Here is a 25,132-nt window from a genome sequence, read left to right as displayed (position 1 = left end):
CGTTGTGTCCTTGGGCAAGACACTTCACCCGTTGCCTACTGGTGGTGGTCAGAGGGCCCGGTGGCGCCAGTGTCCGGCAGCCTCGCCTCTGTCAGTGCACCCCAGGGTGGCTGTGGCTACAATGTAGCTTGCCATCACCAGTGTGTGGATGACTGGATATGTAAAGTGCTTTGGGGTCCTTAGGGACTATTAAAGCGCTATATAAATACAGGCCATTTACCATTTAAAAATGTGAAGAACTAAAGCATTTTTAACACAGTCCCTTCATTTCAGGGGCTCAAAAGTAACTGGAGAAATTCGATAACTGAAAATAAAATGTTTGTCTCTAAACTTGGTTGAAAACCCTTTGCTGGTAACTCATGAACATCACCAGACTCTGGGTTTCCCCCTCTTTAATGTTCTGCCAGGCCTTTACTAAAGTTTTTTGTTTGTTTGTTTTTGTGCCTTTTGTCTGCAGTTTAGCCTTCAGTCAGGTTAAAATCAGGTGACTGACTTGGACATTCAAGATTGTTCAATGTCTTTGCTTTAATAAACTTTTGGCAGAGATGGGCAGTAACGCGTTACTGCTGCTGCGGCACACCTGCAAAAGGGCAAACCTCCGCCTGCCCCAGTCCTGCTATACAGGTGAAAATAGAGCAACAGGACCGCTGAGTCTTTGATTTTATTTATTTTCTGCTGTGTTTTACTTGCATCTATTTGAAAGAGTGAGTGTAAACACAAAAACCTATTTTATTTTATGTGCTGGAATGTGCAGAAAATAGGTTTAAATGTTAAACAAATTTCTTCCAGTCAGAGAATGTTGCATATAATTTAATTTTTGCTTGATGCATAAAGTTAAAAGATTAAAATTAATAAAATAAATTTTAAAAAGAGACTTTTTCCATTTGATTACATTTTATATGATAGGTTATGCAGAAAAAGTAGAATTGGGCTGAAAGATCTATCGCTTTATTACCTATTCAGGTTGTAAATCATGTTTTTAAAAAGTAACTAAGTAACTAATTACTTTTGAAAATAAGTAATCAGTAAAGTAACAGGATTACTTTTGGGGGGACGTAATCAGTAATTAGTTACTGAATACTTTTTTCAAGTAACTTGACCAACACTGACTTTTGGGTTGCTTTGGTTGTATGTTTTGGGTCATTGTCCATCTGTATTATGAAACACCCTCAATTTGACTGCATTTAGCTGGATTTGAGCAGACGGTATGTCACTGAACACCTCAGAATTCATTCAGCTGCTTCTGTCCTGCGTCAGATCATCAATAAACACTAGTGTCCCAGTCCCACTGGCAGCCATGCACATCCCACTGCCTTCGCCATGTTTTACAGATGATGTGGTATGTCCTGGATCATGAGCTGTTCCACGCCTTCTCCATACTTTTTCTTGCTATGATTCTGGTTGAGGTTGATCTTGGTTTCATTTGTCTAAAGAATGTTTTTCAGACCTGTGCTGGCTTTTTTAGATGTTTCTTTTTTTTTAGCAAAGTCCAATCTATTCTTTCTCTTCTTGAGGCTTATGAGTGCCTTGCACCTTGCAGTGAAGCATCTGTATTTACTTTCATTTTAAAGATGGCTTGTGTCACCTGCATGTAGAGCTCCTTTGACCGCATGTTGTCTGTTCACAACAAAATCTTCCAAATGCAAGCACCACTCCTCAAATCAACTCCAGGCCTTTTATCTGCTTAATTTATAATGACATGATGAAGGAATTACCCACATCTGCCCATGAAATAGCCTTTGAATCAATTGTCCGATTACTTTTGATCCTTTTAAAAAGAGGGTGGCACATGTTAGTTAGCTGAAACTCCTAAACTCGCCGTCCAATTTGAAAGTGGATACCCTCAACTGAAAGCTGAGAGTCTACACATGATGTCGATGTCCATTATATAACTATAATTGGAATAATAATAATAATAATAATAATAATGATAATAATAATAATAATAATAATAATAATAATAATAATAATGGATTGGATTTATATAGCGCTTTTCAAGGCACCCAAAGCGCTTTACAATGCCACTATTCACTCACTCTCACATTCATACACTGGTGGAGGCAAGCTACAGTTGTAGCCACAGCTGCCCTGGGGCAGACTGACAGAAGCGAGGCTGCCATATCTTGATTCAGATAAAGCTGAGGTTATTGTACTCGGCCCTGAAAATCTTAGAAATATGGTATCTAACCAGATTCTTACTCTGGATGGCATTACCTTGGCCTCCAGTAACACTGTGAGGAACCTTGGAGTCATTTTTGACCAAGACATGTCCTTCAATGCACATATTAAACAAATATGTAAGACTGCTTTCTTCCATTTGCGCAACATCTCTAAAATTAGAAATATCCTGTCTCAGAGTGTCGCTGAAAAACTAGTTCATGCATTTATTACTTCTAGGCTGGACTGCTGTAATATCAGGAAGTCCTAAAAACTCCCTGAAAAGCCTTCAGTTAATCCAAAATGCTGCAGCAAGAGTACTGACAGGGACTAGAAAGAGAGAGCAGATTTCTCCTGTATTGGCTTCCCTTCATTGGCTTCCTCTTAAATCCAGAATTGAATTCAAAATCCTGCTTGTCACATACAAGGTCTTAAATAATCAGGCCCCATCTTATCTTAATGACCTTGTAGTACCATATCACCCTATTAGAGCACTTCGCTCTCACACTGCAGGCCTACTTGTTGTTCCTAGAGTATTTAAAAGTAGAATGGGAGGCAGAGCCTTCAGTTTTCAGGCCCCTCTTCTGTGGAACCGGCTTCCAGTTTGGATTGGACTTTTAAGATTAGGCTTAAAACTTTCCTTTTTGCTAAAGCATATAGTTAGGGCTGGACCAGGTGACCCTGAATCCTCCCTTAGTTATGCTGCAATAGACATGGGCTGCCGGGGGATTCCCATGATGCGTTGAGTTTTTCCTTTCCAGTCACCTTTCTCACTCACTATGTGTTAATAGACCTCTCTGCATTGAATCATATCTGTTGTTAATCTCTGTCTATCAATCTGTCAATCCTTTCCGTGTCCGGGCCGGGTGAGGTTTCCCGTGTTGAGTCAAATTAAGCCGCAGGCTCCACTCCCCCAAAGAGGGACAAAGGACCCCCTGGTGATCCTCTAATCACATGAGCCAAGGTGTGAAAGCGGGTGTGGTACCTAATCAGCCAGGGTTTCGGGTGAGCTCATTGTGAAACCTGGCCCCACCTTGTCATGTGGTCAGGGGGGATACTCCCACTGGGTTTAAATCTGGGACTCTCGGCCATTTGACCTTGAAGAACTGAAGAAGCTTCTCGGATGAGAGGTGAAACGTCTTCAAGCAACTCAAAGAAGTCCAGACGCTTTTCTTTGCAAATTCCTTTGACTTATTCCATAGCAGTTGTTCCATTTAAATTTTAGAACAAATACTGTATAAAAATTAACCAGTTTGTCTTCCTGTAGGTTAATGATGGCGGGACAATCAAAGTGCTATCTAAGAAAACTCATCCTCCTCTGAGCCCACAAGGAAGTGTGAAAGGTAAGAAATACTGAATGCATCAAACTAAGAATTCCACATATGTATTCATGTTTCAAACAAGAGCATTTAATAAAATCCATAAAATTTGTGTAAATATATACATATATACATATATATATATATATATCTATATAGATATAGATATAGATATAGATATAAAACACCCAGCACGCCCCTGCGGGCGGTTTATCCTTCAAGCTCGGGTCCTCTACCAGAGGCCTGGGAGCTTGAGGGTCCTGCGCAGTATCTTAGCTGTTCCCAGGACTGCGCTCTTCTGGACAGAGATCTCCAATGTTGTTCCCGGGATCTGCTGGAGCCACTCGCCTAGCTTGGGAGTCACCGCACCTAGTGCTCAGATTACCACGGGGACCACCGTTACCTTCACCCTCCACATCCTCTCGAGCTCTTCTCTGAGCCCTTGGTATTTCTCCAGCTTCTCGTGTTCCTTCTTCCTGATATTGCTGTCATTTGGAACCGCTACATCGATCACTACAGCCGTCTTCTTCTGTTTGTCTACCACCACTATGTCCGGTTGGTTAGCCACCACCATTTTGTCCGTCTGCATCTGGAAGTCCCACAGGATCTTAGCTCGGTCATTCTCCATCACCCTTGGGGGCATCTCCCATTTTGACCTCGGGACTTCCAGGTTATACTCGGCACAGATGTTCCTGTACACTATGCCGGCCACTTGGTTATGGCGTTCCATGTATGCCTTGCCTGCTAGCATCTTGCACCCTGCTGTTATGTGCTGGATTGTCTCTGGGGCATCTTTACACAGCCTGCACCTGGGGTCTTGCCTGGTGTGATAGACCCCAGCCTCTATGGATCTTGTACTCAGAGCTTGTTCTTGTGCTGCCATGATTAGTGCCTCTGTGCTGTCTTTCAGTCCAGCTTTGTCCAGCCACTGGTAGGATTTCTGGATATCAGCCACCTCCTCTATCTGCCGGTGGTACATACCGTGCAGGGGCCTGTCCTTCCATGATGGTTCCTCGTCTCCCTCCTCTTTCTTGGGTTTCTGCTGCCTGAGGTATTCACTGAGCACGCTGTCAGTTGGGGCCATCTTCCCAATGTATTCTTGGATGTTCGTTGTCTCATCCTGGACTGTGGTGCTGACACTCACCAGTCCCCGGCCCCCTTCCTTCCGCTTAGCGTACAGCCTCAGGGGTGGCTGTACGCTGGACTTGGGGTGAAACCCTCCATGCATGGTAAGGAGCTTTCTTGTCTTTATGTCAGTGGCTTCTATCTCCTCCTTTGGCCAGCCTATTACCCCAGCAGGGTACCTGATCACGGGCAGGGCGTAGGTGTTGATGGCCCGGATCTTGTTCTTACCGTTCAGTTGACTCCTCAGGACTTGCCTGACCCTCTGCAGGTACTTGGTGGTTGCAGCTTTTCTAGCGGCCTCTTCATGGTTCCCATTCGCCTGCGGGATCCCCAGGTGCTTGTAACTGCCCTCTATGTCTGCAATGTTGCCTTCTGGTAGTTCAATCCCCTCAGTTCTGACTACCTTCCCTCTCTTTGTTACCATCCGACTACACTTCTCCAGTCCGAATGACATTCCAATGTCATTGCTATATAGCCTGGTAGTGTGGATCAGTGAATCGATGTCTCGTTCACTCTTGGCATACAGCTTGATGTCATCCATGTACAGGAGGTGGCTGACAACTGCTCCGTTCCATAGTCGGTATCCGTAGCCAGTCTTGTTAATGATCTCACTGAGGGGGTTCAGGCCTATGCAGAACAGCAGTGGGGACAGAGCATCTCCTTGGTAGATCCCGCACTTGATGGTGACTTGTGCTATGGGCTTGGAGTTGGCCTCTAGTGTTGTACGCCACATCCCCATTGAGTTCCTGATGAAGGCTCTTAGGGTCCTGTTGATTTTGTACAATTCTAGGCATTCCAGTATCCAGCTGTGGGGCATTGAGTCATAGGCCTTCTTGTAATCAATCCAGGCAGTGCACAGGTTGGTCAGTCTGGTCTTGCAGTCTCGGCTGACTGTTCTGTCTACCAGTAGCTGGTGTTTTGCGCCTCTGGTATTCTTGCCAATCCCTTTCTGTGCCCCGCTCGTGTATTGACCCATGTGCCTGTTCATCTTAGCCGATATGATGCCTGACAGGAGCTTCCATGTAGTACTGAGGCAGGTTATTGGTCGGTAGTTGGATGGGACCGGTCCCTTCTTGGGGTCCTTGGGGATCAGGACCGTCCGACCTTCGGTTAGCCATTCTGGGTGTCTCTCGTTAACTATTATATATATATATATATATATATATATATATATATATATACATATGTGTGTATATGTATATATATGTATATATATATAGGGAGAGAGAGAGAGAGAGAGAGAGAGAGAGAGAGAGAGAGAGAGAAGATGACTAAATAATTGCTGTTGATCGCTCTCTGATATTTATATTTTTTCATCCAGATGACGAGAACTTCTCGGGAAAATACTTCCATTTGGTAAGAGACAACTTCTGTGTTATTTTTTGCAATACTGATTCATAAAAAATAATCATTTGGATCACTATGCTTGGATTCAGATTATAGAACACATGTTGTCTAATCTGTCGGCTGGTGTCTTCATCCAGATCGATCCTGATGTAGATGAAGATCAAACAAAGAACCCAGAGAGGAAGAAGTTAAAGCTAAAGGAAGTACACCTCACCAAGCTGCTCTCTACCAAGGCAAGAGGAACTAGTTACAACGCTACAGTATGCTTAAACAAACGGCCACTAATACAGAACTGATACCAGAATCTGTCTCACAAGGTTACTCATAACCATGTGAGACATGGTTACATGGTTAACCTGGCAACTTTAGTAACCTTCCCTTTTTACTGTCAGGAAAAATGGTTCTGATGAGAAAAATTTACACAAATTAAACACAAATTAAACAGGAGACTAGCAAAAAACTTGCTTGTGTAAAAACCAAACGTCCAAAGTCTCTAAGTACCATGAGATGTGCAGCCTTGAAGAATTCATTTAAAAAGCCTGAAGTCTCAAAAAGGATAAAAACAAACAAACTTTCTTCAAAGGAGGGTTGTTTTCTCTACTACTTAGTTCTTTTGGGAGATCTAACAGTCATGTTTGTGGACTTTTCATTTGGATGTTCAGAAGCCCAAATACAGAATTTACTTGGAGCAACTCTAAATGGTACTCTGTAGTTTACACAGCCCCCACATGCATGCCTGACAACATGCTTCTGATTAGATGATCAGTGGTGTCCTGTGGGATCTCCTGAGGTCTGAGGTGCAACCTGGTGGTAAACTATTGGGTTTAGGTCAGGTGAGCATGGGGAGGTAGTCAATGGTATCAATTCCTTCTTCCTCTAGGACAGGGGTGTCCAACTCCAGGACTTAAAGGCCGGTGTCCTGCAGGTCCAACACAGCTGATTTAAATGGCTAAATTACCTCCTCAACATGTCTTGAAGTTCTCCAGAGGCCTGGTAATGAACTAATAATTTGATTCAGGTGTGTTGACCCAGGGTGATATCTAAAACCTGTATGCCACCGGGTTGATTACTGAGAGAGCAGAATCGCCCTGGCTCTTCTTGTCATTATACCCTCAGACACACGTCTCCTGACTGTAGGAGGAAAAGGGGACCACTTTATCTCATTGGTTTTCTATCTTAAAAGTAACTGAGATGAATTAACAGAAACCAGTTCATTGCATGCTGCTTGTGAAGAAGCTGAGAATGACACTACATTCTCTCTCTTAGGTGGCAGTGCATTCGTTTGTGGAGAAACTCTTCAGGTCCATCTGGGGCCTCACACTCAGCAGATCTCCGTTTGCTGTCAAGTACTTCTTTGACTTTTTGGACACTCAGGCAGAAAACATGAAGATCACTGACCCAGATGTACTGCACATCTGGAAGACCAACAGGTACACGAAATATAAACATCAAAGAGCACTGGCCATCAGCAAATGTCTTAAGATGTTTCATGTTCTCATGTCTTTATCACCAGTTTACCACTGCGCTTCTGGATCAACATTCTGAAAAACCCTCAGTTTGTTTTTGACATGGAAAAGACGCCACATTTGGACGGCTGCCTGTCCGTCATTGCTCAGGCCTTCATGGACTCCTTTTCTCTGAGTGAGATGCAGCTGGGGAAGGTAAGTACAGCGCTGATCTTCTCCCTAATTACTATTGCTAAACAAAAGGGTGGGTTTCATTTCGTTATGGAGAAAGCAGTCACACATCTGCAGTTTATTATTTGAGTTTTGCATCTTGCCACATATAATGCTTGATTTTTTGCTCCATTTCAGTATGCGCCTACCAACAAGCTCCTCTATGCCAAAGACATTCCCAAGTTTAAACAGGAAGTGAAGATGTACTACAAACAGATAAGAGACCAGTCACCAGTCACGCCTGCAGAATTCAAGGATTTCCTGCATGAAGAGTCAAAGGTGAATCCATTTAGCACTGATGCAGGAAAATCAAGGGTTTTGGAAATCCCAGCAGTGAACTAAAAACTGTTTTCTTTTCAGAAACACGAAAATGAATTCAATGAAGCAGCAGCGCTCAAAGAACTATACAAATTCATAGAGCGATACTTCACAGAGGTCAGTTCTTTTCTTTTCCATCTCTAAAACAGCTTCAACTGCCAGTTTTATGGGGTGAACAGATTAAGAGTAACACATTTCAGTTTGGCGTTGGTTGAGAAGTCTGTCCTTCAAAAAGAAAACAGACATGAACCACACTTAATTTCGAGGAAACACAACCCAGATGAGTTCTCAGTGGATACAAATCACTAGACCGGAGTCAACAAATCAGTGGTACATACAGACAGATGAGAAAACCCAAACTCTTCTCACATTTATAAAGAATAGAAGGAAGAGAGGAGGTTATGATATTCACTGGTCAGAAAAATGAAGGGAACACTCAGTTATCACTATATAACCCAGTTAGTTAAACTCCAGCGATATAAACAACTGTATATCTATTTTACCAGCTTTCATGTAAATGAAAGTGAGGTGTACTTAAGATGCAACCAAACGACCGCTAAAGAGGAAGCGTTTTCTAGGTGGTGGCCTCAGACCGTTTCTGTCTTCTTATCCCTCCTGACTGATTTTTCTATAGTTCTGCTTTTTGCTTGTGTCACTATTGGTAGCTTCACTGCATAGCTGCAGCCCATTCAGGTTTGCCATTTGCCCCATCAGTCAGAGGGGAACCAGTGGCCGTTCTGGTGTTCTCTGGCAAATGTCAATCAAGCTGAGAGAGCTAGATGGGAGCACAGTTCCCACTAAGGCTAGGGTCACACTACAGAAAACAGTGGTTGCAACAAAAATTGGCCAAAGCTTAAAAAGAAAAGGGGGGGGGATAAATGGCAATATGTTATCAAAATACTCTGATCACTACAAAATGTTAGAAATAACAGAACCGGCCCTCCATAATTCACATCTTATTTGCTTTCCCTTGGACTAAGATGTTGACATTAGTGACACTTGTGAAACCTGGTGACACACGAGGCTGCGCCTGCAGAGGAAATGTGTGCAGACCTTCTGACTTTATCGGGTTATTTCCTGTTCTCGGGTGCAGAGCAGCACTTTTTAAAAACAGATTTTGTTTACTGTTAACGCTTCAGGCCATTTTAAGAGACCTCAAAGCCTTCTTCAAAAAACATTCCAGAGACACGGGCTAACAAGTTAAATTGTTCCTACTTTTGTGCTCTGAAATATTTTACAGTTAAAGGCTTATTAAGACGAGTTTTTTGTACATCAGCTTTTTATACTGAGGTTTAAATGACACTTTAAACACTGTATTTTCTAAGGTGTCTGTGTCCCCTTTCTTCTGGCTTTTTTACAGATCAAGCAGAAACTGGACGAGAACGGAGTCCCTGCTGAGCTGAAGGAGCAGCTACAACATGTAAAGCAATCATTTGATGGACTGAAAAGCTGCTCCTGGAGTTGAACCATAAGCTGTGAATATCAAGCAACAGCGTGAACCTCACAGAGGATGTTTCGTTTACCGAAAGTTTTTTGTATCTGATGGACTTTCACTTTCTTCACAAGTGGAGTAATTGTTGTTAAAACAACTCATAACCCCAAATGCACAATGATTCCAGCCAAAGACATGTCAGACACAAGGTTAATGTACAAATATTTTAATACAGTTCAAGTCTGTATCATCATTGTGCAATGTAGTCCGTAGTGTCATATGTATGACTCCTCTGTATTTTTCCCTCAACACAATGGCTTTATAACAAATGTAAACAAGATTCTTATTACAAAATCCAGCCCTGAGGATATCATGTGAAAAGGTGCCAAGGCATCACATTTTAGACATATAAAATGTGGAATTCTTCCAATAAATGTTTTATTTTTATATAAACACAGTCTGCTTAATTTGAAAGCAGGATGTCATCTCAAACTGTGCTCGTACTTGAAGTCCCCTGGGAAGTAGAAACAGTGTCAGAGTTCAGGCTGGGGTGTGGTGCTCCGATCTCTTTGTACCAGAGAGCCCAGTTCCTCCAACTGCTGCTGCTGGGCACTTTCCAGATTCTCCAGCCTCTGACGCAACAGAGAGAATTCCGAACCATGATCCTCCTGAGAGGAGAGAAGGATGCGAGGAGGCAAAGAAAGAGAGGCAAGGAGAAGTTATAACATTATAGAGACTGCTACGTGAACTCTGCTACAGAGTCAACTGAACACAGCTTGAAGCATCAACAATTCCGATCCTGTGTTCGCAGAATGCAAGCAGCAGTGTGTTTCAGGAGAACAAGCACTAGACTCTTCATTAGGTGCTCTGTCTGCAGTTTTAAAACGAATCCTAAAATCCACCATGAGCCAGAATAGTCGAGTTAATATGAGCATTCTCATCACAATGTGTTAGTAGCCTGCCAGTGCACTCTCTATGGCTGGCAGTGTAAATGGACTGGTACTGATATAGTGCTTTACTACTCTGACCACTCATAGCACTTTTCATCCAATCACATATGTTCATCAATCCTATATACCTATAGTGGACACGGAGAACCTCCCGAGCCACAGCTGCCTCAGAAAGAACGGATAAACAGGCCATTATAATAATCGGCAGTACTGGGCAACAGTCTGAAGCCACAGCAACAGTTCCACAGGCTTTCTGAAGCTCTTTCAAAGAAATGTTGGTTAAGCCGTTTAACACTGAGCTCTGAATCATTCAAGCAAAAAAAGGATTCTAACCAAAGAGATGAAGCACTTTGTGAACAGATAATATAGCAAAGAAACCCATTCTAAAACTGTATCATTAGTGACTTTGTTACTAGCACCCGGTCACAAAGACACAATCTGTTCCTATTTCTTTAGTTGAATTTATGAAAACCCAAAACCAGCGGGGTGATTTGCAGAGATGATTTTCAGACGTTTACATCCACCTACTACCTGATGGAGCCTCATCAGAAATGGTTTCAATGAAAGGTGTTTGAGAGACATTTGAAGTAAGACGGTCTAGTATATTCACCTCCTCATTATGAGAGCGAAGTAGTTCTTTAAAATATTCACAATGGACAAATAAGGCCACAAGATTATTTAATCAGTAAAATTTTAAATCTCACACATAAACCTCATTTCCTGTGAGCGCATTCACACTTTGCTGCATAAACTCCACCCTTGGTTTTTCAGCGGTGAAGCTGTTCAGCTTATGTAGATTGTTCAAGCTGTCATCAAACCCGCTGTGGGGCTGTAGGTTTTTCACCATGATTTACTCTGATTAATGTTTCTTCAATTTCAATGTCACACCGGGGCTTCATTGTATAATTTTCTCTCTGTAGGATGAGTGTACAAGACGCTTACTGGGTTGTTAGCAAACTGTCCCTCAGACCCGAGGAGGACGAAGGGGGCCTGTGAAGAGGTCAGGAACGCAGGGCCTGCACTAACGGGGCCCTGACCGCCAAGCAGGAGGCGCCGAAACTCATTGTGACGCCTCTGCAGCTCCTTCAGTCGTTTGTTCACTTGAGCTTGCTCCTGTGAGAACAATGAACGCCTGGACAAGAGAGAAAAGAGCAGATTGACATCGAACCACCGTAAACTCAGTGTGGCTTCATCATACAAGGCCAAAAAAATAAAAAATTTAACAAATCCATATTGTGAGCCATTTCCTAGTGAAACAGTTCTGTGTCTCAAAAGTCAATTTGAACACATCATCTTCACACTAATAAGAAATCTGAAATGATTCCGTGTTCTTCTCCAAATTGGCAAACACTGAGCCATACGACTTCAAACTTGGCAGATGCATTGCTGCCGAACTGAGCAAATCCGGTTTCGGCTAAAAGTTAAGTTGTCAATTACTCCTCTGGTGTTATACAGTGGCTTTTTGTGCTTGGAGGAGTAGTGTTCAATAAAACTACAATCTAATAGGGCCACTGTTACAGAAATCATCTTGTCAAAAATAAAAACAAAGCAACCCGAGTTACATTCTCCAGGCTGCAGTTTTAAAAAAAGGCGATCACATTTACTTTTTGACTGCAGCAGCTTCCAGTTCCAGCTCCTCAATCTTGGCCTCCAGCAACTGGATTTTATTCTGCAGTTTCTTCTCTTTGTTCTCTGTCAGCGTTTTTCTCTAAACACACACAGACACAGACAGATTAGCTGCTTTCTCTGTTAAAACTCCTAACAATGTTAAAGTGCAAACAAACATTAAAAGGTCCTCAAGTCTTCTTGTGAACGTGTGTGTTAAAAATGTTTATTTATGACTGAAAAACAGCACAAACAAATCTCTAAAAAAACAAACAAACAAACAAAAAAAAAACAGTTAAAAGCATGTGGACCTATGCACGTGCAACCCCTGGAAATCACTATGGACTCGCATCTCAGGGAGGAAAATTATGTCATTAATGACAGATTTTTGTGTTTTTCCTTTTGTTTTAAAGAACGACTTTTGTTGTGATTTGGCGCTATATAAATAAAATTGAATTGAATTGAATTTAAGAACACAGATACAAAAAAACTGGAATGTTTTTTTTTTTTTAAATTTCTTTCCTAACTTCAGCCATGATTTTTCTATTGGATTACGTTGGTCTGCCTGCATCAACAGAAGCTTTAAAACCATCTTTGTTGATGCATCAATACAACTTGTGCAGCAAACCTACTTCCTATCTGTTAAATGAGAAAAACCCTCCTGTACATTTACTGCTGAGGTAATGACGCCCACATGTTCACTTATATAACACATGAGTGGGGAAATGTGGTTTACAAGATACATCTGAACAACATCAGGAAATAAAAAAGTTTCATCAGCCTCACGTCCTTGGCTAACACAGATTCACTGCTTTCGTCCAGTCATCCATGACTAATGACACAAATCACGTAATTCAGCTTTTTTTTTTTTTTTTTTTTGTTAAATCAGTTCTGTCACAAAAATCGATTCCTTTTTTTTTACATTTGTTTTTCACTTCTTTTGTTGCACATTTTCTGTTTCCAAAAGGCACACTTCTTTCGCTTTTCTGTTCTGATGCTTTGACATTTACCAGTTAACTAAACGTTTTCCTTCCTTTTAGTTTTGCTGACACATGCTCAAAATTTCAGACACAGCAGACTGAACAGCCAACCGATTCCCTTCTTGCAGGAACTATATGAGCATTTTTCATGTTACGACAGACAGTTTTCTAGCTCGGCCCATGCTGCCTGTTAACAACTGCAAACTCTGTTAACTGCAGACTGTGTTGCTTATTCAGTTTTGTGCAGGTTTTGTTTTAGTACTGAAAATTAAAGGACAATTACATCATTTTGTGCTTCACTTGATCGGGAAAAAAAAATGGTAAATGGCCTGTATTTATATAGCGCTTTACTAGTCCCTAAGGACCCCAAAGCTTTACATATCCAGTCACCCACACATTCACACACTGGTGATGGCAAGCTACATTGTAGCCATAGCCACCCTGGGGCGCACTGACAGAGGCAAGGCTGCCGGACACTGGCGCCACCGGGCCCTCTGACCACCACCAGTAGGCAACGGGTGAAGTGTCTTGCCCAAGGACACAACAACCGAGACTGTCCAAGCCGGGGCTCGAACCGGCAACCTTCCGATTACAAGGCGAACTCCCAACTCTTGAGCCACGATCGCCGTGGCTCAAACATTAATGATTTTTTTTTTTTTTACTTTTTGAATAATGTTTAATAAAGCCAGAATTTTCAGCTGATAAACAAAAGAATTGTGTCATATCTGTGATGTGTTGTATGTCTCAAGGTTAGGACTTGAATGATCATAATCCACATGTAGTGATTTTACTGTTTTTGCCAGGGTGTGCCGTAAAAGGCAGCAAATGAAGAAGCGGTACCTTCTTTTGGGCCACCGCTGCCCTCTGCAGCTTGTCTTTGACCTGAGAATATTTCTGTTGCAGCTCAGCCTCTCGCTCCTGCAGCTTGTGCTTCTCCTCCAACCACTCGATACGACGCTCCTCCACCAACCTGCGGAAGGAACAGACAGAAGGAGGATGTGAAAGGAGCGGAAAGCCACTAATTTCATGTTAAAATGTTTTGAGTGGTCACTCAGACTTGAAAAGTGCCATATGAAAGTGAGTACATGTTAAACCAGGGTTGTCAAACATAAGGTCTGGGAGCCACACTAAGTCCGCCAAAGACTCCCATTAGTCGTCTTAGTTCTTTCTTACAATTTGAGAGCAGATAGTCGCGCTGTAAGACTTTTCTTTAATGTAGAAAAACTGAGATGTATTGTTGCAGACATTATAACAAACTACCTCAGGGATTAAATGTGTAGTTAAGAATTCTTTACACTGAGAGAACGGGGCGTTTCACTGGTTGGTCCTCTTCAAAGTGGGCTATATGTGGCCTACCGTGTAAAATGAGCTTAACATCCCTGTGTTAGACTGGGCAACTGTGCGGGTGTACCTCTCTGCCTCGTGCTGGCTCCTCTCTGCCTGTGCCCGGGCTGTCCTCAGCTCCTCCCTCACTCTGTCCAGTGTTTCTCTCAGTCGTCGGTTCGTCTCCATCAGGTCACTTTCAGAGTGAGACAGCGCCTCCATCTGCACACCAAGTTCCTGGATTTGCTGTATTGTCAAACAAACAGTAATTATTACTGCAGGCATAAAAACTACCATTGTTTGTTTTGGGTTTTTTTGTTTGTCTAGTGTCCAAATAAGACTTTCTGTTTGTGTCTTACTTGCTGCAGAGCAGCAATTTCTGCTTTCTGCCTCTCCAGCTCCTCAAGCTGTGAGCTCTGGTGCTGTAACTTAGTCCTATGAGATAAATTAAAAAGGTATCAGACATAAACAACATTAAAAAAGCAAGAAAAAAAGTCCCCAGGTTCTACCCCTGACACATATTTTAGTAGCTGACCACAAAATAGGAACAGAAACTGAAAGATGATAAAAAGAAAATCAAGATCAATCATAGAAAGTTCAACATCTCATAACCTCAGTTCTACTTTTATGCAAGGTTCAGATAACATACAGCTACTCCTCATGTCCCAGTTTTGCCCTCTTACGAATGCAACTGTGGTGGTTTTGCAGCACAAACCTGACCTCAGGTTTTGCAGCTCTCTGCGTGCTGTCTCTTCACCCTGCTGGGTGCTATGGAGTCGCTCCTCCCACTCCTCCTTCTGGGCTTGATCTGAGGCATCATGCAGCACCCTCTGCTGTTCTAGTGCTGCAAGATGGTTCTCCAACTCTAACCTAGCAACATCAAATTGAAGAAAAGGGGTGAGATAGACTCTGTGCACCTTAGCATATGCTACTTTCGGTGGGGAAACTCCTGTATAGCGCTTTGTTTCCGGTGTGATATTCGCTCCTTGTTTATGGTCTGGTTTTCCAAAACAAGTCAACCAAATGGATGAATCAAGCGGCGATTTACATTTCTCAAGATTTCTTGGGCATTTACTGAATATATTTGTACATGATGTACATCGACTTGTCGATATTTTCCCCCTGCGCCTCGGAGCAAAAGAGAGAAAGGATTACAATGTTATATTTCTCAGTATTTGTTTACTTGTAAACAACATACCCTTCGTAAATACTAATATATAGAGACCCTTACCAGCAATCATTCATTTATTTTTTTCTGTGGCTTTCTTTCACAGTTTGTTGACATGCTGTGTAGGTGTATACTTGACTAGCTGATACTGACATAACGGGGGAACCTTTGACTATTGTTCACCTGTAGTTTGAATGCTGAGCATTTGCTTGTTTAAATCATAGGAACTGTCACTAAACAGAGACGTGCTTCTGAACGTGAACGATGGGTCTTCTGATTTTGTAATGCAGTTCTGCTTGTGTTGAGTGATGTAAACAACCAATCGATCTACACTCTTCAAACGTCAAAATTGATCATTTGATTATTTTTTTTTTATGACAGCAATGGTTAGTGTTCCCACTTTCTGCTCTTTGTAACTTAACGCGAGCAATTGACCGCAAAATAAAGCTACTGGAGATGTACAACCCTACATCCGGTCTTAAAACAGGAAATTAGCATTTTCTTGCGCACAGGGTGAGATCAACAAACAAGGAAGCTTCAATAACTGATGGTGTAACATTGTTAACAGGTGGATTCAAACTGCAAAAATACATCCAGATCACACATCGGACATATGAAGGCAACTCTCACTTTTCCTCATGCAAGGCTGCCATCTTACGGAACTCTTCCTCTCGAGCAGACTGCACCCTTCTGACCATCTCCCTCTCCTTTTCCACCAGGACTTCCTTGTGTCGTTCTACCACTGCATTTAGCACCTCCACGTCTGCCTGCAGACCTGAGACAGAGTTACAGGGATTGAGGGTGATAAAAGCTTTCCAGTCTTAGAGAATGAATAGATTTATTTTCCATGAGAGCTCTTCTTTATCTCAGGAAACATAAACTATCTGTATGGTTTTCAGGCTTTTACAATACAGAGTCAGGTTAAAGTGGGGTATGTAGACAGTTTTCTTGCATATTTCTGGCATGCATTTTTACGTGAGAGAGCTGGATCAATCTGAAAAGAAGGGAAGAGACCCATACCATCAATCTGTCCCTGCAGGGTGTCTCTCTCTCTCTCCACCTCCCCTTTAGAACGTGAACACTCCAGTTTGACGCTGGCTATTTCCAGCTTATGTGAATGCTTCAGGCTTTCAATCTGATGCACAAAAACAAGTCAGATAGCCCTTTATTTTTCCCAAAAAACTTCTTAACACAAATGTAAATAGTGAGACATCACAACATTCTTCTGCTAAAAATCGTGAGCATAAAATGACACATTAATGGAGAGGATTTGAGTGTTCTCTCCCATGAAGCCATAATTTGACTAAACATTCAAAAAATGCTGTTTGAGATTATAGTCATGAACTTTTCATGTCCAGATAACAAGTTTGAAGTAATATTTTGGAAAACAGTCTAGTCTCTTTCACTTTTGCATTGTCAGTGTTGGGAAGGTTACTTTTAAAATGTATTCCACTACAGATTACAGAATACATGCCCCAAAATGTATTTTGTAATGTATTCCCTTACGTTACTCAATTAGAGTAACATATTCTGAATACTTTGGATTACTTAATTTATAATCATGCTTTTTACAACTACATGAATGTACTATTGCTGTGTGATTTTTTACTATTACTGAAGGATACTCACCATACCAATACCAACTAGATTTTTAAATCTTAACATAAAATAAGTAACAGTAGGGTGGACATTAGCTAAGGCTGCACTTTTTGCAGCAATCTCCTATAGAAAACTATTCCGCGCGTATATAAAACAGGTACGCTGCTCTGAACTGTAATAACGGGACCTCTGGCTAATACCTCGGGTTCCGTGTCGGGCTCGTAGCCGAAAACTAGCTTTACTTTGTTGTCTGGGTCAACTTTGCTAGCGAGAGAAAGAGAGACTCGTTGCAAGGCTCTCACTCTTTTTGGCTGCAGTGGTTATTATTATATTTACATGCTTCCATCTCCCGTTTCTGCTCAGTGACAACTCGTACTTTTCAACTCTCCTTTTTCTCCCTGCAGCACGGACTACACTGCCCATGAGGCTACATTCTTTAGGGCTATGCCTGTAACACTCTGCCTATTGCCTTCATATTAAATAATTTTTAAAAATATTTCTTCATGTCATTATGCGGGCCATAAGTAGGGGTGACATGGGCCGCGAGATTGAGACACAGGCATTAGAGCCTCTTAATGCGTGTTTTGTTTGGGTTTCCACTGGCGTGGAATTACCAAAAATAGAGAGGGCATACCCTAATATATAAAACAGGAAAAGACCACCATGTAATCCATTTATTTCAATAAAGTAACTGTATTCTGAATACCACCCTTTTAAACGGTAATTGTAACGGAATACAGTTACTCATATTTTGTATTTTAAATCTGAACGCCGATACATGTATTCCGTTACTCCCCAACACTGTCCATTGTCAGAGTTCAGAGTCAGAGGTCAAAGAACAGTGTACCTGAGAGGTGAGAGAGCTGACCTCTCTCTCAGCTTTGTGCAGTCTCCCGGTGAGCTGGCTGTTCTGCTCATGGCTCTGGTGAAGCTCGCTCTCCATGCGCTCCAGCTGCAGACGCAACGACTGGCGCTCCGCCTGTCACACCAGCATCAACCAATCAGATCCATCAGTTATAATGAACACAAATACTGCCAAAAAAGGAAATCTGATCACTCTGCAGCTACATTTATTATAATGACATGAAATGAGCCACCTCCAGTGACTTCAGTGCAGCCTGAGACTCTGTCAGCTGTCTGATCTGGATGCGCTGGACATTCTCAGCCTGCTGACCCGAATTTTCCTTCTGGGCTCTAAGCTCGGCCACCTCTGTCTCCAACCCCTTCAGCCGCAGGTGGAGCTGAGCTTTCTCTCTCAGAAGAGCCTCTACTCGTTTCCCATCACGCAGCGCATCTGAACCTTGATACTGAGCCACCAGCTCCTCTCTGTCCTTCTCCAGACGGGAGACCTGATAGTACAATAATACAAGTTTAAGAACTTATTTATTTAGACGTGGGTGAGTCACAACAAATTAAAATCATGCCACCGCTTACTGCACACGAACCAGCCCACCTCCGCCTCATAGCGGATTTTCCTTTCCTCCAGCACACGAGCGTGTTCCTCTCTCTGATGGTCAAACTGGGACTTGAGAAATGTGTACTCATACCGCAGCTTGTTGTACTCAGACCTGTACTTCTCCGTCTCCTAGAAGAAAGAACATGGAAATTAGCTGCTCTTCCCTTTACTATGACTTTAAAAGGACCTTTAAAACTCTTGTTGCTATGGACTTTATATGCACAGATTCAGTAGAAGTGTTAAATAGCCCAGCAATTTCATTCTTCACTATAACCCATTTTTGGCCATTTAGTCACGTGCATTATCATCAACAGTATTCAGGGTTGTGGGTGTACATTGTGAAATAAAATAAAAATGTGATAATGTCATCATCAGCACTTAGGAAAAGAAAATCTTAATGCACTCACACCGGGCTGCTTAAAGCAACACTGGATGCTGTCATTAAACTACCCCCAACCCCCTGAGCGACCGTGGCTCAGGGGGTTGGGAAGCGCACCTGTAACCGGAAGGTCGCCAGTTCGATCCCCGGCCTTTCTGTCCTGGTCGTTGTGTCCTTAGGCAAGACACTTTACCCTACCGCCTACTGGTGTTGGCCAGAGGGGCCGATGGCGCGATATGGCAGCCTCGCCTCTGTCAGTCGAGCAGCTGTGGCTACAACCGTAGCTTGCCTCCACCAGTGTATGAATGTGAGCGTGAATGAATAATGGCATTGTAAAGCGCTTTGGGCGCCTTGAAAAGCGCTATATAAATTCAATCCAATCTTATATCCTGAATATGGATTATCTTCTGAACATCTCGGGATTTTGCAAAGTTGTTTCTCTTTCATTTACAAAAAACTAATCAGAGTGCCTGACCTCCTCCAGCTTGTTGAATCTGTCTCTGACTGGAGCCTCCATCTCCTGCTCCACCTGAGCTCTGAGCAACTCCAACCGTTGAGGGGTCATCACCTTTTCAACACATATGCACACAAACGTTTTCATCCAGAAAGATTACGATGGATGGATTAGGAATGTGCAAATCTTACAGGGAATAAAAGCAGGAACGTTAAGCTTCACTATCTAAGACTTCCCCTGATCTTGGGGGTGGTGTACCTGTAGACGAAGCTCTTCCAGCTCCCTGGCTTTGTCCAGCAGCTCTCCACGCAGCTCGGCCAACAGCAGTTGCAGTTTCTCCTGTTCAGATTGTTTGTCACTCAGCAGGCGCTTCAGCTCAGCCTGTGCCTGTGTGTACTCATCATGCAGGCTGCACAACAGACAAACAAGAGAATAACTAAAATTTGACACATTTTCTCTCTTATCTTTTGTCCTCTCTAAAGTTTCCCCATTTTTAGCAGTGTTGGTAAGAAGATGGCATTTTGTTTCCAAGTGATCCCTACACAGACATATAGTGTCATTAAGTATCGAATAAAATTTGTTTTCACCTGGTATGTTCCGCCTTTAATGTCTGGTAATTTTTCCTGTGGTTCTCACTCTTCATCCTCTCATCGATCAGCATCTTCTGCAGCTCCATCTCTGCTCCCCCCAATTCAGTTGACAACCCCAGCATGGCCGTGGGCTTCCCCATCCCTGGTTCCAAGTTTGGCAGATGAGGAGCCGACTGACCAAGGGTGGAGGAGGTCATCTCACCTCCTCTACAGGAACGATCCCAAAACAAGAAGAGACAAAAATTAAATAAATAAAATTTTAAAAGGCTGGGTAAACCAAGCAAAGGAACACAGGTTTTCAAAAATCTATGCCTTTGTAATGGTAATAAAACTGCCTGCAGTGTAGTAAAGCCAGAGATGACTTGGTGGCTTTGTTGTCAGTTAGTAACCATGGTGGCTTTAAGAAGAACCCCCCCCCCCCCAGCTACTTATTAAAATCACAGCCTCTTAGCATTGAAAGCTCTGCATCTGTCTCAAGTGATTAGCTGGCTGCTGGCTCTGCTGTGGATACCAGGGGGCCGTGATTGCCACTGCTACATCACTTCAGCCTCAAGCACCCCGACTAATCCTAAAATCATTTCAGACTATTGCCAGTTGGTCAGAAATTAAAGAAATGAATATAGCGGAACCATGAACGTCGCTCACTTCAGTGAAGTATAACACAAACGATATTCATGCTCACTCTGATAGTTGGTGAAAGGTCTTCGAAATTAGCTCTGTACACAACAGCTACAGCTAATACTACAAATTCTATTGTCATTGTATTATATTTCTAAACATGTTCCCCTGGTTTTTGATAACATTGTCCAGCGTTGATTTTAAATATCGCGCCGCAAGACATGCTAACTAGCCGCCTAGCCACTCCAGTGCGTCCGTTATCGGACACTCACTACTTCCGCCGTTTTCTTTTTGTCGTCTGTGAAAATACTGTGCTTCACTGCCCATGATTAACACTGGCATTCTAGCTACATTTCTAACGAAAACAGACGTCACTGAAATCAATCTAACGCGGTTCTTTAAGCTGTTGTCCACAAGCTACCTTTGGTTGGCCATGTACCAATGTACAATGCTAGCTCTAACTTACTAACATGGGTAATATTAAGCAGACGTTCTTGCACATTTGTAGTTGTAGCGACGGAATAGAAACCCATAAAGTACCGTTACAGTATTTTCCCCAGATGTGAGAAGGTGGTTGCCGAACAACACTTACCTCCCGAGTCTGAGACTTTTTTCTTACTTCCTTATTAGCTATTTGTTTTGCTAGCTAGCTAATCTGTAAACTACAAACTGTGGGGTCATGGGTAGTGTTTCCCAACGTATTTCTCGCGAGATTGAGTCCAACTTGCACGACACTTTTTTTTTCTAAAGGAATTATCATTAATCATGTTCCCTACCGTCTATTTACCGACATAAGCAAACATATTACACATAAACATAGCATCGGGAATCTCATCCTTTTAATGTATCGGTCTTTTATATACATTCTGAGGCACCAATATATATCTGTATTTTAATTTTAGATTTAGAAACGAAGCTGGTAATAAAGCTGGTGATAAAGGAGAAGCAGACGGGATATAACTCGTCAGCAGAAACCAGCAGCTTCAGGTACTCTGCCCGAGTTCGCAACAAGCAACAAGCAACAAGCCACAGTGATGGCTTGTTGCGTCCTTGTTTCAGCATTTTTTACAGTTTAGTGCAAAAGCTTTAATAAAAAAATCTTTCTTTTCCTGTCCAGCAGACAAAGGAACAGGACGAGAAACTAGCAAGAGATCATAAGGAACACTCGTTTTTTGTTGTAAACAGTTATAAATAGTTGCAAATATATCAATAAACTTTCATTATTTAATTATAAAACCATCTACTTTTTGTGTGCTTTTTTTCCTATATTACCAAATGTATATAATGACAACTATTTATTTAACTCTGTTTGCGGCATAGTTTTTTAAGTCTAGTCCCCAGATCGTTTATTAGTAGATTATTTTAATTTTCATTTGTATGTTTTATTGATTGGTGTTTACTCATTTCTGCCTCCATGGTTTTATGTCTGTATTGGCAGTGAACAGAAGTTGTTTATTGTACTTTCAAAGTGGCTTAAAAATCCCACAGTCAATCACTGCGAAGCGCTGTTGTACTTATGTTTAAAAGATCAACTAAATAAACTTGTCTGATTTCACACGCACGTCTGCCGTTTGCGAAAACTGTATCTCTGACTCCAAAATCAGGGACACAAAGGCTGGAAAATGGATTTCAACCTGCCCCGGTTAAACTGTTACAGTGGATGATTCTTCAGAATGATCCACACAGATACTTCAGTTCTTCCAACAGACAGCATTGCTCGGATCCTTCAGCGTCTTTGTCTAAATCTTCATCCCTGACACTTTCAGCGAAAAACTCGAGTTTCAAGGTGTCACGTCCCCAACATTGTTCCTTTTTTCCGCGCTTCGCCACGCCTCTCTCTCTGCTGTCCTTCAAGTAAAGGATTGCTCCGCAGTAATTGTGGGGTGGCAGTGGCATAGCACTTAGGTCGAAGGGCTATCAACCGGAATTCCGGGGTTCGAGACCACCTTTCTCCACTACCCTCCCCTTTATGCGCCCATAACCAAGGATTGTGTAGTTGAGTCGTTTTATTCTATATCAGTGTTGGAGTGTGCAGGTGCTGAGTTTTAAATTACAATCACCGATTGTAATGTCCATTAAGTCCTTCTGAGCTTATGCACTTTGGTTCACGGGATAGTGCCTTTCCCTTTTCTCATGTAAACAGCCCCAAACCCGTATTTAAAACATTCTCATATGTTTGGTTTGTCGCTTCTTCCTGCTGAGGTTCTTATACAGCAGGATCCATGATCGTCTCCGAAGCGAACCGTGCGCATAGAGCAGTAGAACAGCAGGGGACATTCACTCACTGCCAGCTTCCCTGTGGCCTTTTCCTCTGTCTTCTGGCCACTTTGACCACCTCCAGAATGGTCAACACCAATACTTCCAAGTGTCAGCTTTTCCTAGAAAGAACATTGGTCTGAAGACTACTGCTTTTTCCTTAAGCCCCTTGGCTGTTTTTTTTTCTAATTTAGCTTCTTTTTTTTTTTTTAAAGTGTCATTACTGGCAGCATGACCCGAAGCCCATTCAGATTACACAGGCAGTTCGGTTTCCAGAACATCCATGTGTGCCATTGCAAGAGGGTTCGCTGTGTCTACCAGTACAGTCTCAAGAGTGTGGAGGAGCTACCAGGAGATGGGCCATTACATGAAGAGACCTGGGGCGTTTCTCAATATGCGTACTTGTGCGTACTTGCGTTCTCGTGTACTCGTGATACGTCATCAGTCGGAGACCAAGTACTGTTCCAATTCGAAGTACGCATCAAGCCGAGAACGCGAAAAAGTCCCGGATGTGTTCTCGCTCCGCCCGTTTTATCGAGCATGCATCGGTGTGGACTTGGTACAGCTAAATATCCCAGAATGCATTTCGTCCAAAACTCAACAGCGCACTGCTGGCACGGTCTCTGCGCACAGAAAATCTGTGCACAAAAAAAATTAACCTGAATTGAAGTTAAAATGAACACTTTAACAATTCTGTTTTGCAGCGTTAGTCAGTGAGTGACTGGCTGCTCCCATATTGTATTAGAACGATGCCACCTTATCCCAAAGTCCAGCCAATAATGCGATTTACATTCGTATATACGCAGGTAATCAACGTTGTTGACAGGCTATGACAGCGTCCTTATGTGCCGACACCGGTGTTTTAGTTAGCAAAGCGGCGTGGCTGATGTGCAGTGAAGCCACATTAATGACAACGTGTACAACCATTGGAGATGTGAGCAGGACAGACGGAACAATTGACGGAAAATGTGTGGACTTTATACCAGTTTTTAAATTGTGTTGATAGGCCACGTAAAACCAGAGTTATGATAAAAATATATGCAATGTTTGGTTTTCTTCCTGAATACTATCGTTGTTTATATTTACTGCGGGAAGAAACGGTAAAAACAGCGTTTTATAAGAAAAAAAGCTCGAAAGCACTCTCCGCCTGTGAGCAAGAACAAACTCCACCCCCCTCTCCCTTTCCTATTCGTCCAAAAAAGTACCATGTCGACCAATCAAAAAATGATATGGCAACGTGGCATCTAGTTGTTAAGAAACGGGGGAAGTTTTAGGAGTGACGGCGGTGTTCTGAGATGTGAGAGATTTGAGACGTTTAGCACAAATCTTGAGTAGTTAGTGTGTAGTGTAGTCAATAGTTTTGTTGTGTGTGTCAGAACAATGAGGCGGCTGCTGAATGTTACAGGCGTTACAGGAGTGATACATCTCCTGTTGTCAGGCCTGCAGGTATCAGCAGTAGCGGTTTTAGATACGGGCGACACGGGCGGCTGCCCGGGGCGGCATCGTGATGGGGGGCGGCATCACGGGCATCGGCAAAAAAAAAAATACTCGTACTCATGCTGTCCCGACGGCAGCCAGCGCATATTGGGAATGTCATAGGCACCGATCGGTTTTCTATCGCCCATTTGCTGGGAGTAAGGGCGCCCTCCGTTTGCGAGGTGCGCCTGCTGCTTGCGGCACAGGGAGGAGAGGGCGGGGCGGCGGGGGATTCTCTGGCTGGCTGGAGCAGCATCTAATAACCAACTCGCAAAATAAAACAAAATAAAAATAAAACAACAAACACGAAAACACCGGACATTATGATACAGACTTATAATTTGCACCGATGTTTTTTCGAAATTCTATACACGAAAACTGAGCGCGAGAGCCCTCGGTGAGCCTGCGCGCTGCTGAAGTCAAAGTAAACTTTATTGTGATCTCCGCTACATACAGTCCAGTATATAGAGAGACGAGACGACGAGGCTCCAGTTACAGCAGTGCAAATAAACGAACAATAAATATAGTAGAGTAAGAAAATAAATATACACTTTAGGACTCGGGGTAAAGGGATCAATAACAATTTAAAATTTATAATTTACAGTTTGATTTAAAGTCTCACACATAACCCGTCGAAAGGGGAGGGAGACCTGCTGCTTCCAAATAGAGCACATTTCATTCATAATGTTGTAAATCCAAGCCCATTATGTATTCATGATTTGAATCCTGGGTTGTGTGAAATCCCAGAAATACACCCTAGACAAAGTTAATCTGTGAACTAAGGTGTAGGTCTATTAGGTTATGTTGTGGTGATCCTCTGGTTGAGGGATGGGTGTTCATACTGGAGTGCAAAATTAAAACCAATGGAAGATGGACAAGAAAAGTTCAAAGCCATCAGGTGCTC

At 42.6% G+C, this 25,132-nt stretch overlaps 2 protein-coding genes and 1 long non-coding RNA gene across 8 annotated transcripts in view; 2 read left to right on the top strand and 1 right to left on the bottom strand.

The window, feature by feature from the left end:
• Nucleotides 1-9,635, top strand: part of plxnc1 (plexin C1) — a 36,925-nt gene extending 27,290 nt beyond the window's left edge. For both annotated transcript variants that reach the window (XM_019346956.2, XM_019346955.2), the window contains exons 24-31: nucleotides 3,425-3,500; nucleotides 5,923-5,957; nucleotides 6,086-6,181; nucleotides 7,215-7,378; nucleotides 7,462-7,609; nucleotides 7,763-7,903; nucleotides 7,985-8,059; nucleotides 9,303-9,635. In XM_019346956.2, the coding sequence (XP_019202501.1) occupies nucleotides 3,425-3,500; nucleotides 5,923-5,957; nucleotides 6,086-6,181; nucleotides 7,215-7,378; nucleotides 7,462-7,609; nucleotides 7,763-7,903; nucleotides 7,985-8,059; nucleotides 9,303-9,407 (840 nt within the window). In that variant the 3' untranslated portion in view covers nucleotides 9,408-9,635. The remainder of the gene's footprint in view (nucleotides 1-3,424; nucleotides 3,501-5,922; nucleotides 5,958-6,085; nucleotides 6,182-7,214; nucleotides 7,379-7,461; nucleotides 7,610-7,762; nucleotides 7,904-7,984; nucleotides 8,060-9,302) is intronic.
• cep83 (centrosomal protein 83) lies at nucleotides 9,585-21,233 on the bottom strand. Of its 5 annotated transcripts, none has more exons than XM_003455710.5 (16): nucleotides 21,089-21,233; nucleotides 19,876-20,085; nucleotides 19,547-19,697; nucleotides 19,310-19,402; nucleotides 18,453-18,584; nucleotides 18,097-18,348; nucleotides 17,847-17,978; nucleotides 16,421-16,535; nucleotides 16,031-16,175; nucleotides 14,953-15,102; nucleotides 14,592-14,667; nucleotides 14,321-14,478; nucleotides 13,750-13,879; nucleotides 11,929-12,032; nucleotides 11,267-11,456; nucleotides 9,585-10,042 (listed from the first exon to the last, which is right to left on the bottom strand). In XM_003455710.5, exons 2-16 carry the CDS (start codon nucleotides 20,073-20,075, stop codon nucleotides 9,908-9,910), a joined length of 2,163 nt encoding a protein of 720 aa, XP_003455758.2. In that variant the 5' UTR covers nucleotides 20,076-20,085; nucleotides 21,089-21,233; the 3' UTR covers nucleotides 9,585-9,907. The 5 variants fall into 5 exon arrangements, with proteins under 5 accessions (XP_003455758.2, XP_005460438.1, XP_005460436.1 ...); XM_005460381.3 differs by lacking the exon at nucleotides 21,089-21,233 and adding an exon at nucleotides 21,037-21,078; XM_005460379.3 differs by lacking the exon at nucleotides 21,089-21,233 and adding an exon at nucleotides 20,967-21,013.
• Nucleotides 20,092-21,964, top strand: LOC102079129 (uncharacterized). The gene is made up of 3 exons (XR_267251.4): nucleotides 20,092-20,527; nucleotides 21,399-21,483; nucleotides 21,614-21,964. It is a non-coding gene; the product is annotated as an uncharacterized LOC102079129 (long non-coding RNA).
• The last annotated feature ends 3,168 nt before the right edge of the window (nucleotides 21,965-25,132 follow it).

Source organism: Oreochromis niloticus, linkage group LG17 (genome assembly GCF_001858045.2).
Source record: "Oreochromis niloticus isolate F11D_XX linkage group LG17, O_niloticus_UMD_NMBU, whole genome shotgun sequence".
NCBI classification, from domain to species: domain Eukaryota; kingdom Metazoa; phylum Chordata; class Actinopteri; order Cichliformes; family Cichlidae; genus Oreochromis; species Oreochromis niloticus.
This window is presented reverse-complemented; position numbering and strand designations above follow the sequence as displayed.